Raw genomic sequence first — 13,496 nt, 5'->3', positions numbered from 1 at the left:
ACACACATATAGTTGACCACTTTTCCACCAATGACAACTTTATAATGTAAGTATTGTTTATTATAGTAGCTGTGCACTGGCTTTAAACAAAAAAAAGTTTCATGTTGTATTTTCTATTATACTGTAATAGTAAACTTTATCATTCTCAAAGAAAAGAAACACAGAATATTAATTATAAATATATAACTTGTGATAGGATCATTACCACATAATTTGTTTAAACTTAGAAATATTTCTAGGTAGTATTAAGTAAATGTTTGAAATTAGAAAGTGGTGAAACACATTTTCTCATCCTTTTGGTCCTGACATATCTCTAGATGTCTATCACAGAACTGTCATGATGCCTAACATTTCTGCACAAACCATAGAAATTAATATCTAATATTAATATATTAAGCTGAAAAGTGAATACATTATAAATGATAGTGACTCATTTTTAGTATTCTATCTTATATAAACTAGAAAACTATAAAGTAAAGCCAGATAGAATTTTTTGCATTTTGTTACATTTAATTTTCATAATTTTTAAATAAACCAATAAAAAGATATAAATGGTTACATTTTTATTTGTCCTTTTAATAGGTGGACCAACAATCTCAGTATATTCAAGGATATAAAATTCTTTATCGGCCATCAGGAGCCAACCATGGTGAATCGGAGTGGTTAGTTTTTGAAGTGAGGACCCCAACCAAAAATAGCGTGGTTATCCCTGATCTCAAAAAGGGAGTCAACTATGAAATTAAGGCTCGTCCTTTTTTTAATGAATTTCAAGGAGCAGATAGTGAAATTAAGTTTGCAAAGACCTTAGAAGAAGGCAAGTATGAAATGTGTGATTACTGTGCTCTGCAATATATTTGTTAGGTTTTTATTAACTTAATTGAAGAAATGTTAATGTTAATACTGACACTAATTATTAACTGTCTTGATATTGAACATTATATTTTCCTAATAGAATTTGTTCAGTTAGAGCTTCTAAAGACCAAAATTCCATAACATATGACTTGCTTTAATAGTGGCCTCTGTAAAAATGTGCAAATGTGAACTGAACTGTGTGTTACTTAATGGCATATATAGGACATACTCAATTGTTCAGAACTAAAACTCACATTTAAAGATAAACTTGTTCTCAATGTGCTTGACTTTCCATTAATTATTTTCTATTCACTGATTGAATGTTACTTTGAGTAATGATTTATAAATAAGGTGAGTATTGACTTGGTTTTCCCAGGACTTTCTGGGGTTAGCATTTTATGCTTATGCCTCATGTCTATGGAAACTGCTCAGCTCTAGAAAAACCAGTATGATAGGCTACTCTATAACTGGAATTTTAAACCCTTATTTACAGAAAGGTTAAATGTCACAAACATATTCTTTAATAAAACCAGAATTTTCTGTAAAATGTGTTCATTACTTTGATTACATAAATGATAAGGATATAGTTAATGTCATGGGTGATTAATGTATACCTTTATAGTTTGGAATGCTTGTAGGGAGAACATGAGACTAAGGTTATAGGGTAGGAGAAACAAGAATTTTCCTGGCATATTTTGTGGAGATAATCTATGTAACTTTGGTTATGGAAAATTCTCAATAGCTAAAGAGTTAGCAATATTGAGGAGACACTTAAATCATTTGGGACGATTCAGACTTGGATGAGACATATGCATATATTGACATAGATTTTATATAGTGACTACTTGACTTTAAATGTTGTGTCTGCTTCCAGTGTTCTCTAATATATTCATAACCTACTTTTTAAAATAATTTAATAGCACCCAGTGCCCCACCCCAAAGTGTAACTGTGTCAAAGAATGATGGAAATGGAACTGCAATTCTTGTTAGTTGGCAGGCGCCTCCAGAAGACACTCAAAACGGAATGGTCCAAGAGTATAAGGTAATACATATATAGTAATTTACTGATGGACACCCTTCTCCCCCTACCAAAAAAAAAAAAAAAAAAAAAAAAAACAAACCCACAAAAAACACACACACAGAAAAAGCGTGTTTAAATTGTGGATATTTGGCGCCATCTGCTGGTCAATGGAGCAACATGTAAAATTATTTGAAAAACACTTTCCTGTTCAGTAATTGTGGAATAATTCTTTCTTCAGCCATTTGAAGAAACAGTTAATTTAAAAGAAGTAATCTATATGGTCACAAAATCTATAGGTCCATGTAATTTCACACAAACAGCAAGTATGAATGCTAATAAAAAAGTAATTTTTTTACCTTAAAAAAATACCTTGAATATATTTTGCAGGATTTGGTTGCCCCATGAATTACCTATGAGTCAAATTCTATTAAACATGGTTTGCCTTATGTTTTTTTCAACATATTTGAAATTTTCGAACTTTGGAGCTAAGTTGGAAAACTTATTTTGAGGTGCACAAATTTTTTTTTTCTATAAACTGTGTTTTAGTTTCAAAGGAAAATGTCCTGTCTCAGAGGAGATTCAGTTATAAATTTATGTATGTTTAAATGAATTTTAAAAATATAAGATGTCAAGTGGCTTAATCTAATATTCTGACAATTATTTTTATCTGTGAAGTCATTGGCTTTCGTCATTAAATTTAAGAGTCTTACATAGATTTTGAGCAAATATTTTCAAGCATGACAAGGTACAATAAAAACTAATTTAGGGTCATGAGATGTAGCCTATCAATGAATCTATATTATAGGAAAGGCTTAATGATCCATGATAAATGAAGAAGTGATTGATTGAATCAGGGGAATCTCAATAGAAAATAGCTTTCACAGGTCTTTTTTTCCAACATATGTGTAAACATATTGCATACTAAAAGAATTTTAACTGCAAAACATGTATTTCTGTAGATACTGCTTTGTATTCCCGTGATACCTGAGTATTTTTCTAGTTACTGTCTAAACTGTGATACGAGTTTATCTCACATATGTGAATATTTTAGTCTGTGTCCATTGATAGGAAAATGACGTTAAAAAGGTGAACACATTTATCTTCTACAGGCAATTGCATACTAACATCAGAATCACTTGTGGACTCATTTTCCAAGTATAGGTCCCTGACCACCATTCTGAGAGATTCTGATTCAGTAGGTCTGATAGGGCACTTGCATATGTATTTTGGTAGATCTTTCCAAGGTGATTCTAATGTGCACACTTGGTAAGACCCAAATAAAGACCATCAGTGTTCTTTTGAGTAGCAAATTGGTTTGTAAAACAACTAGATATACTGAGCTTAATTTAGGTCTAATATTTTCTTAAAATGATTTTTAAAAACAAACTGAAAACCTCGTTATGAAATTTGCATATATTTTTAAAGGGTGACATTTTATAGTATTTAAAATAGTGCTGTGAATGCCCCTCAAATGTTCTAAGATATTTCAAATTAGATCTTCTAGTGTAATTGAGTCATTAAAAGGTACTAGTCTCTACGATGTAAGTGTTTTCTCATGAATATCAAGGTTATCTGAATACTGGGGAGTGACAGGATGCTATGGTTCAGTCCAGAAAAATGAACTGTTATAGAGATTATTAAGGATTTAAAATGAGGTGATGTCTCAGCTCTCAAGTAAAATTGTGTAATGTAGGCATTTTCCCCTAAGAGCCAAAGCTCATTTCTCTCCAGAAGAAATGCAAAAGGGTGGATTTCACTTAACTTCATGGTCAATTTAAAATAATAAAATGCCTTTGAAAACCTGATTGACTGGTACAAAATCAGTTTGTGGCTTTGGTTCAGCTGTGTAATGTAATTGGGGGAGGAAAAAATCACAAAGGACTCTTTATTTCCAAATGGTCAGATCCTGGTATAGAGTCTGACCATTTGTTGGTGTTATGCATTGAAACAATATTAAAATAATGTTAACCTCCAAAGAAAAAAATAAATGGTGGTTGCCTACATGATAGGAGACACTGGTACTCTTTCTTGGGTTTATTTTAAATCCCATTCCATATTACAGTTTAGACAATAGGCTACTTGAAACTAATCCTACATCTTGCTCGAGGACATCGTAAAGAATAGAGAGTGTGTTTTACTACCCCATGGACCATTTTCTTATGGCAACTGAGTCCAAATGCTGTCATGCACCATATCCTACTTCTTGAACATTGCTGAGGGTCACTCTGATTAAATAATCCTTTAGTGAAATTTAAATTAAGGATTACTGTGTAGTTCAGATATCTTAATTTCCTTAAAATAATTTCCCATCACAAATATCCTTATCAAAGTTATTGAGCTATACACTAGTTTTCTTATTGGAAGAATATTTTTCTTTCAAATATGTGTTGTTATTTTTCATTGTCTCATATATGTTATCAAAGACTCACACACCACAGGCTGAGTAGACTCCTAGGAAGACCCTTTCTCCTTGTATCCAGTTTTATTTATTTACTTTTCACTAAACTCTATAACTCTACACTGAACATGGGGCTCAAACTTGGGACCCAGAGACCAAGAGTCACATGCTCTAGTAATTGAGTCAACCAGGTACCCCTGTCCAGTTTTGTTATAAATAGCCATATTTATACAAAGGTACTTTAGATTAAGTTATTGATCTTTATCTGGCTATACACAGCTTTTTGCAAAGCCTTTTTGGCAAATAATTTCTAGGTGTTTAAAAAGAAAAAAACACCCTGTTGATTTGGACTGATAATAAGAACCTGTGTCTTTGAGCAAAAATGTATAGACTTTCCCATTATAATCCTTTCAAAGTATATGAGACAATTTAGAGAGGTTTTGAAGGTACTGCTAACCTGAGGTTTGACGGGAGAGGCCTCTCAGAACTAGATCCTAGGGAAAAATGACTTTTGCAGCATCCTATATTAGGTTCATGATGAGTCTGAACTTGGTCTGGGTCTAAAACTGAAATGCTATGCTGATCTTTGCGTTCACTTAAATAGTTTACCAGCTTAACATTCCTTGTTCTCTTCTTAAAGGTTTGGTGTCTGGGCAATGAAACTAGATATCATATAAACAAGACAGTAGATGGTTCCACCTTTTCTGTGGTCATCCCTTCTCTGGTTCCTGGGATCCGGTACAGCATAGAGGTGGCAGCCAGCACTGGGGCCGGGGCCGGGGTGAAGAGCGAGCCACAGTTCATCCAGTTAGGTGAGTGCCAGTACAGATCCGCTTTGACAGTCTGTCACTGTATCCATTGTCCTGCCTTTGTTTTTTGTCGGTTGGTTGGTTTGTTGGAAATAGAGCTGCAACAATATATTTCATAAATGCAGAAAAATATATACAAGTATATAATTATAAAAATATAGAATAGACCATATAATATTATGATTACATAAATGTATATAATATATATCACAACTAAACTTAAACTTAGCCGAGCACACATTTTAAATTATATTTCAAGCAAAGGCTGTCAGCATTCATTGTCATCCTAATTCTATCCTTTTCTTTTCTTTTTTGGTCTATTCAACAAATACTATTAATTGAGAACCAAGGATACCTCAGTGGGTAAGAAAGACAGTCTGAACATTCACGGAATTTATAGTGATTTGGATGAAAAAAATAAATTCCCATGAAAAAGTTACACTAGGTATTAGAAGTCTAAGCAATATGCAACTTATATTTACCATTTTGGCGTCTGTTGTTTTTTTTTTTTAAAGTTGTTATTTATATTGAGAGAGAGAGATAGGAGAGAGTGGGGAAGAGGCAGAGAGAGGGAGAGAAAGAGAATCCCTAACAGGCTCCACACTGTCAGTGCAGAGCCTGATGAGGGGCACGATCCCACAAACTATGAGATCAAGAGCCAAATGCTCAGCCAAGGCAGCCTGGGCTCAAGCCACCCAGGCACCCCGTTTTTGGTGTCTGTTTAAAATTTTAATTGCTTTTTATAACAAAAGATAGATTCAAATATCAAAGAGAATGGGAATATGGTTATATGCTAATTACTTAGATAGTTAAATACAATATGTGCTTCAAAAATGGTTAGATGAATTAAAAGAAAAAAAGAAAACTTAACAGAGAAGCATTGTAACAACAGTCTCCTGTAGTCAATGTCGCATGAATACAAAATACAAATTAGTAAATGGTTACTAGAAAAATGTAAAGCAAATAATAACAAAACAGCAACAAATACAACTATAAATGGAAAGGGAAAAGAAAAGTGTCAATATTAAGAGGCTACATTTAAATTACAAAAGATGCTGAGACCCCAGTCAACATTGTGTCTGTTCATTTCAGATCCCAAGTTAAGCATTAATAAGATTTTATGTCCATTTCTAAATTATGGAAAAGGATCAGATATATGCATTTTTTATACTTCACAGATAAGTGCATAGTATTTTTGCATTTGGATGATAATCGATGACATTCAAGACATTATTTCAAAACAAAATTAAGAAACATTTGGCTTTGAATAAACTGTGTTGTATAAGCTTTACATTCAATTTGGAAACTATCATTGTTCCATTGTTAAGACAATGCTATCTTCTCTAGCAGATGTCCTTGCCGAACTCCTGTGGTATAACACAATAAAGTCCACCTGAAGTGCAGTAATTGTGGGGTAGGACCCTGTTCCACGTAGACGTGGAGGGTCACAGGCTGATGAGGCTTTGCTTTATTTAACGTGGAGCTTCCAAGGTTGACCCAAGGCCAGCAGAAAGAAAAAGAAACACATAGTGTAGGGGAGGATTTAATGGTGCACATCTAGAAATAGTGCATGCCTCCTGCCCAGGACTCAAGTCCCGTGATTCCAAATAGATGAATGGGAACACCACAAAATGAAGTCACTGGTGAGGGAGCTACCTCCCGAAAACTCTATGCTATGGAAATAACATTCCAACCTTCAGAAGGGAGCTTGCTCCATCCACCAGAGCCATGGACCAGAATTTGAGTTGGGAATTATCTTTTTAAACAGTGATTACGTGTGCAACCTTTAGGTGGAAATAGTTTCATGATTTATTTCAGGATCATCTATTACAAAATTCCAAGTAATACAGGAAACTAAGAGAATTACTTGATGCAATTTTAGGTGAGATAAGGGAAAAACAGTCTCAGTATAGACCTTTTACTCACTTGCCCACTTTTATGAAGTGTCAGTACTAACTTATTAAAATTGATATTATAGGTTACACTGTGATGACCTTATACATTGTTGATGTCACTTACCTACTTTTGTAACATGTGATTTTAGTCCTGTGTTTTCAGAGCTGAATTGGGAAAGGGCCATGTGTAATTTTATTTATTTAAGATTTAAATCAAGGGATTTGAGGGTCAAATTGGTTTTCTTGAAATTATAAATGTGTTCCAGTTTTCCATATCTTAGTATAGCCTCAGCTGCAGTGAGACAAAGACTGAGATACAGAGTGGCCGTTTTAATTCATTAGTCACACCACACTTTATTCTCTTAAGCCCATCTGGTCGCTTGCATGGAACCTCTCTTAGCTGTCTCCATAAAATCTGAAGCTACCCAACTTAACCTTGCACAAATAGCCATGAAATCTATAAACTTAGTAGATACAAAAAGTGTATCAGGAAAAAAAAAAAAAAAGAACAGGTCTGCTTGGTGAACTCGCAGAGGATGAAGTGCTTTTACGATAACTGTAGATAAAAGAGCCTGGAACATGAAATGAAACATTCAGTCAACAAACTGTTGAAAGCAGGTAACTGAGAGAATTTATAAAAATAGGCTTTTCCGGCTTGACCCTCCACAGAATAAAATCTGGGATTCTGTTCAAAAAAAAAGGTAAAAAAAAAAAAATAACACCACACACACACACACACACACACCCCTGTGAGTAGCAGTGTAGCTACCATTTTACATAGAAAGGGGTGGCACTTTCACAAGACTGTTTCCTTAGCCACTGAATGCTGCTTATTTGTCTAACCAATGTCTTATTGGGACATAATATCATCTAATAAGAAAAAAATCATCTGTAGAATTTTTTTTTTCTGTTGGAGAAATGTTATTCCTAGATAATAAGCTATCGTAGTTATCTTTCTGAAAAAAAAAAAAAAGAGGGGGTGGAATTTTGGACTAGAACAAATGTTTCTATTTTATTTTATTTTATTTTTAACGTTTATTTATTTTTTGAGACAGGGTGAGACAGAGCATGAACAGGGGAGGGTCAGAGAGAGGGAGACACAGAATCTGAAACAGGCTCCGGGCTCTGAGCTGTCAGCACAGAGCCCGATGCTGGGCTCGAACTCACGGACCGCGAGATCGTGACCTGAGCCGAAGTCGGCCACTCAACCAACTGAGCCACCCAGGCGCCCCAAAATGTTTCTATTTTAAAACAGCTTCATTACCAGAACATTTTCAGAGTCCAGTGAAATTTGACGACTGTAAGAAAGCACCAGCCCTAATGAAATGGACAAACCCTTCCTGTTTCACCAGATGTTGTGGAGGAGGAACATTAAAACTAGACACTGGTGGGAATTCTGCCCACTGGGCCACCTTGGTGTTGCGATCAAGTCAGAGCCCATGAAGTAGGGTATGGCTCTGATGACAGCACAGCACTTCCAGTTCTCCATAGACTCTGCTAACTGCTCTGTGTGACTTGACGGAATGGTGGGCTTAGACAATGAATCGCAGTGGGTTTAAACATGAATGCAAAAATAAGTACATTTGAATAGCCATCAATCCCATCGATTTCAAATTCTTGAATTGAGATAACAAAACACAACTTCTTGGCTTGATAACACTTGATAGTTCTTGTCCATATTTAATGTTCTTATATCTGTTGTTGATCACAGCTATTATTTTAAAAAGAAAGAGATGACTTGAAAAAAAAATGTGGGACACCTGGTTCGTTCATTCAGTAGACCATCCAACTCTTGATCTTGGGGTTGTGAGGTCAAGCCCCATGTTGGGTATAGAGATTACTTTTAAAAAATAGGAATATTATTCATAGTTATTTCAGTGGTAAGATTATCTTAATTTTTCTTTGGTTTTATATTAAACTAAATTTTATAGACCCTTTGAACATAGGCCCAAATAACGTATTTATAAGACATTTTAGAGTCTTAAAATAATAGCCTATACAATCGGGGTATAGGGACAAGGAAAGTATACACTGTTTTTTTCAATATAGACCTTAAGAAGAGGAAATAACCTTTTATTTGTTAATATTTTAAAACCTATAGAAGTCTGAGACAGTTTATATCTTTTTTATACAACTTATTTGATACTCCTTATTTATATACTATTGTTGACATATTTCACTTTTTAGATGTATAGTTTTGTATTTATCTCAGCACTAACCTGTGAAAGTTCATCTAAGCAATAAGCTGCAGAGTTTTCTGGAGTAAAAAATAGAAATTGTGTGCCATTGTCTTTGTTTTTAAATATAGTCCATAAAATTACCGTATCATATGTGTTTTGTATGAAGATAAAGTGAATATGATTTTGCTGACAATCTCCTGGACTATTTTAATTAACAGAGGTGGATGTCACAGAATAAAAGACAGAAAGTACTGTTCAAAAATTGACAAAGTAATGATAGCCACCTTAGATAAGTATGCATTCGTTGTCTCATTGACTTTTAAACCCACATTAATCCAAAGATGGCATTTCAGATTCTCATGGAAACCCTGTGTCGCCTGAAGACCAGGTCAGCCTTGCTCAGCAGATCTCCGATGTGGTGAAGCAGCCAGCGTTCATTGCCGGAATCGGGGCAGCCTGCTGGATCATCCTCATGGTGTTTAGCATCTGGCTTTATCGACACCGCAAGAAGAGAAACGGGCTGACTAGTACTTACGCGGGTATCAGAAAAGGTACTACCTTTCCTAAGTTTTCCATTTTGTAATATGTTTGTGTAACTCCTGATTTTAATCTGTGACCCCAGAATATTCATGACCATGTATCTCCTGTAGTAAATTATTTTCATATAGAAAGATTTTCAAAAGTGCTTTTATTGTATTGTCATCTCCACCCGTTGACTCCTCTTGATTAGCAGCACTTCCAACAAGGGTTTATCCGTTTCAGGCTCAATTCCTTTAAAATAGATTTCACCAAGGTAGGTCCACCCTTGTTTGTTATACCATCTCCTGTGCTTTGGGGGAGTTACTCCATGGTTTTACATTCTTGAAGAAATGTTTTAGCCTCGTTGTCCCAGGAATTATAAATACAAGCTCTGCACTGAGCTTAAACGGAGTGTTGTTGTTTTTGTGAAGCTGAAGAGATTATTTGTAAACTAATTATTTTATGATTCTTTCTGATGGTCTATCAAATAGTTATTTCTTACTGAACATGGAATGCCCAGCTAAATGATGTGCCTCCATTTGCAGAGAGGAGTGTTTATTTTATTTTTTTTTATTGCTGTATTTAAAGTTGCGGAGTTGAATATCGATATGGCGTTAATTAGCGATGGGGATTTCGTTACAAATGTGTTGATAGTTTTAGAAGAAAAAGTTTACCTGGCTGCTGTTAGTTACAATTGTATGGATGAACTGAGTACACCAAGAATTTTCAAACACCTTCGCCATACATGCCTTTGAAGTCTGTACACTGGTGATTTGTATTTTTTATTCTTTGATAAGATTTGTGAACCTTCTCAGGCAAATAATCCTCCCTGCCCCCACCTTCCGAACAAATATATTAATCAATTCTGGGCCTCTGATACGGGCTATAGGTAGTGTGAGTGAAGGTTCTGGCTATCTGGGAAGAGGCCCAATTTATGTCTTTAGTCCAACTAAATTATTTATACTGCTCCTTTTTTGCTCTCAAAACTGTCCTAGTTTATATGACACATTACACATTCACCCTAGTCATAGGGCTTAGATGCAAATCTAAGACAACACTTTTGCTTTGCTGCAAATTTAAAGGGAATTACCGATAAACACATCCCCTCCCCCCACCATCACCACCCTTTAGAAAAACGTCAACAGAATTTTTGAAGGGAAGATTTCCTAAGTGTCTTGGCTAAGCCCTTTCTCTAATCAGTTATAGGCAAAGTCAGAATTTGTGGTGCTAGCTAGAACTTTTCTCAATGAGAAGTTCTTTTGACTGTCCCTGTACACTTATAAAACAGCCTGGAGAAGCAGTCTAAAATATTAGTGCTCTCAGTCACAAGGGATCTTGGCAAGAAAGAGTGCACACAACTTCATCACCGTGCTGCAAAAATAAATTAATGTGCCTCCTGCCTGTGGGTGTGCAGCATTCTATGTAGGTACACTTGCTGCAGCATTACCATCCTTAAAAATGTTTTTTTTTTCAGATATGTATTCTGTCTAGAGATGAAGCAAAATGTCAGTATCCCTGCCTGTGAAATGGAAAATGAGGGCTTGGAGGTTACTGCAAAGGGAGCTGGCGCTCATTATGTATACAAAGCAGGACAATGTCCCTCACATGTGTCACCATATAAAACCTTTGACTAAATGGCAATGCCGAGAAGGGGCTTGCGGGTGTCCCTGTGTCGTGGGGCAGGGAAGGGGCAGGGGTGTTGGGAGCTGTGTTTTGAAATCCAACTTGAAGAGGATAAGTGATTTAATTAACGCACAGATGAGGACTCTCTTGAATTCTCCGGGAATCTTGTACTTCTTAGTGCCATAAGGTGCTGTAGCTGTACAGTCATAACAATTGAATGCTCTGTATTGTCTTGAAATCTAAATATGTGACATGAAACCCACTTCCTCTCTGAAATTTCTCTTCTTCCACTAATGTACTTTAAGCATGCTGGCAGATGCCTATGTGCTCTTTGTGCAAAACCTATTAAACTAATATCATTGTCCTTTTAACTAGCTTGTGTTAAAGCAGAAATCATAGAACATAATTACAAATGTAATTGGTGAGCATTCGATTCAGCTTTCCCATTTTGCCTTGTTGGCACTTTTTCATAATTCTGTTTCCATGCAATTCAAAAAAAAAAAAAAGTGCATCCTGAAACCTTAAATTGTCTCTGCCAAAACAATGCCAGTAATTAAAAGAAAAAACGAGATGAAGCATTTCAAAGAAATAGACATGAAAGAACCTATTGCCCTATAAACCATCAAGCCAGAGTGTGACTTCGGGTGACACTGAGCATTTTTAAACACCCCCCGCCCCCATTTATCTGTAGATAAACCCTATGCTGGAACATGCCATGTCCCTTTTCCACATGCATTCACACGGTGCACCAGCATCGCTGGGTAAAAAGAGATTATTGTATTATCAGAGGCTTTGAAAATTAAGTTGTTTTTTGGGGTACAGGCTGTAAAAATTTCACTTAGATGGACTTCTTTTCATCTCTCCTTTAGTTCCTTTAACTGGGTTGGCAGTTAGCTAAGAGTACAGACAAGGACCTTTCATATTGTCCCTATGTCCTTATGACTGCAGATTAATGCTCAGGCACTTGAATAGCTTCACTTTCCAATGTACCTTTTATTATTATTATTATTATTATTATTATTATTATTTATGAAGACTTGTTACTATGACTCTGAACTTTTGATTGTAGCTAAATTACATTGACTCTCTGAAAAGACCTAACTGAAAGAAAACACAGCCCAGGAGACTGCGGCTGTGCTCCAAACGAAGGCCAGTGTGTAAATTGGGTACACGGCATTGAGGGTGTCGTTTTTGTTCCTTCTAGTGTGCTCAGAGATAAAACAGTTTGGTAAAAAGTGACAATTGTGCGGCATGCCCCAGCGTTAACAGTTAGCAGCCGCAAAGGCTCTAATCCCAAAGTAAATTTCTGGGAGACATTCATATGTGAAGTGGAAAATACATTTTTTGGCAACTTGATGATCCACGATAAGGAATCGATATTCTAGTTTGTGTGAATTAAGGATTTCTCAGACACAAACTTTAGTCTTCAAGAAAGCAGCGTAGGTTCCCTTGCTGTCTTTGCCAGGTCAGTGTTTACTTTCGATTCATGTGAAGAGCTTGGGAAATGAGTCAGCCCCCTCCCTCCAGGAAATGACATAGAAACACTAGTGGTGTTATCCAACACCCAGCATTTGGGAGGAGGTAGGAAAAGTGGGGGAGGCAAGGCTGCCACTTTTGAGGTCTGCAGTTGAATTTCGGGCATTATTGATGAGATGAAGATTTATAACTGCAGAGAGAGCGAAGGCTTTCAGTGGGGCGTTATTGTTGTGTTGTTAGCTTCTGGGGTGACGTTTAAAAACTGCTCAGCCTACTCGGAGAAGGCTTCTACATGTGAACTAGAATAGAGAAATTAAAGTTTAAAACACCCCATTTTTTCCCATTCACAAATTTCCACAATGATAAAAACATAGCATTACACTGTTTACGTGATAAGGTGTCAGGCATTTCTTGGCAGTTCAGTTTTATGGTTCTCTTTGTTTCAGTTCGCTCTTGCCTTCTTTCTTCCCTCTCTTCCTCATTTCTTTCTCTTTGTTCCTTCTTTCTCTTCCTTCCCTTTTCCTTCCTTCCCTCCCTCCTCCCTCCTTCCTTCCTTCCCTCCTCCCTCCTTCCTTCCCTCCCTCCCTCCCTCTCTCCTTCCTCCCTTCCCTCCCTCCCTCCCTCCTTCCTTCCTTTCCTCCCTCCCTCTTTCCATCCCTCCCTCCCTCCCTCCCTCTCTCCTTCCTCCCTCTCTCCTTCCTTCCTCCCTCCTTCCTTCCTTTC

The 13,496-nt window shown here is 36.2% G+C and overlaps 1 protein-coding gene across 1 annotated transcript in view; it reads left to right on the top strand.

Moving 5' to 3' along the window:
- ROBO1 (roundabout guidance receptor 1) overlaps positions 1 to 13,496 on the top strand; it is a 400,374-nt gene that overhangs the window by 336,095 nt on the left and 50,783 nt on the right. Inside the window, exons 15-18 of the mRNA XM_049628000.1 lie at positions 583 to 814; positions 1,773 to 1,894; positions 4,912 to 5,083; positions 9,509 to 9,706. Of these exons, the coding sequence (XP_049483957.1) occupies positions 583 to 814; positions 1,773 to 1,894; positions 4,912 to 5,083; positions 9,509 to 9,706 (724 nt within the window). The remainder of the gene's footprint in view (positions 1 to 582; positions 815 to 1,772; positions 1,895 to 4,911; positions 5,084 to 9,508; positions 9,707 to 13,496) is intronic.

This window comes from Panthera uncia, chromosome C2, assembly GCF_023721935.1.
Source record: "Panthera uncia isolate 11264 chromosome C2, Puncia_PCG_1.0, whole genome shotgun sequence".
Classification (NCBI taxonomy): Eukaryota; Metazoa; Chordata; class Mammalia; order Carnivora; family Felidae; genus Panthera; species Panthera uncia.
The sequence above is the reverse complement of the archived record's forward strand: the minus strand, read 5'-3'. Positions and strand labels throughout refer to the sequence as shown.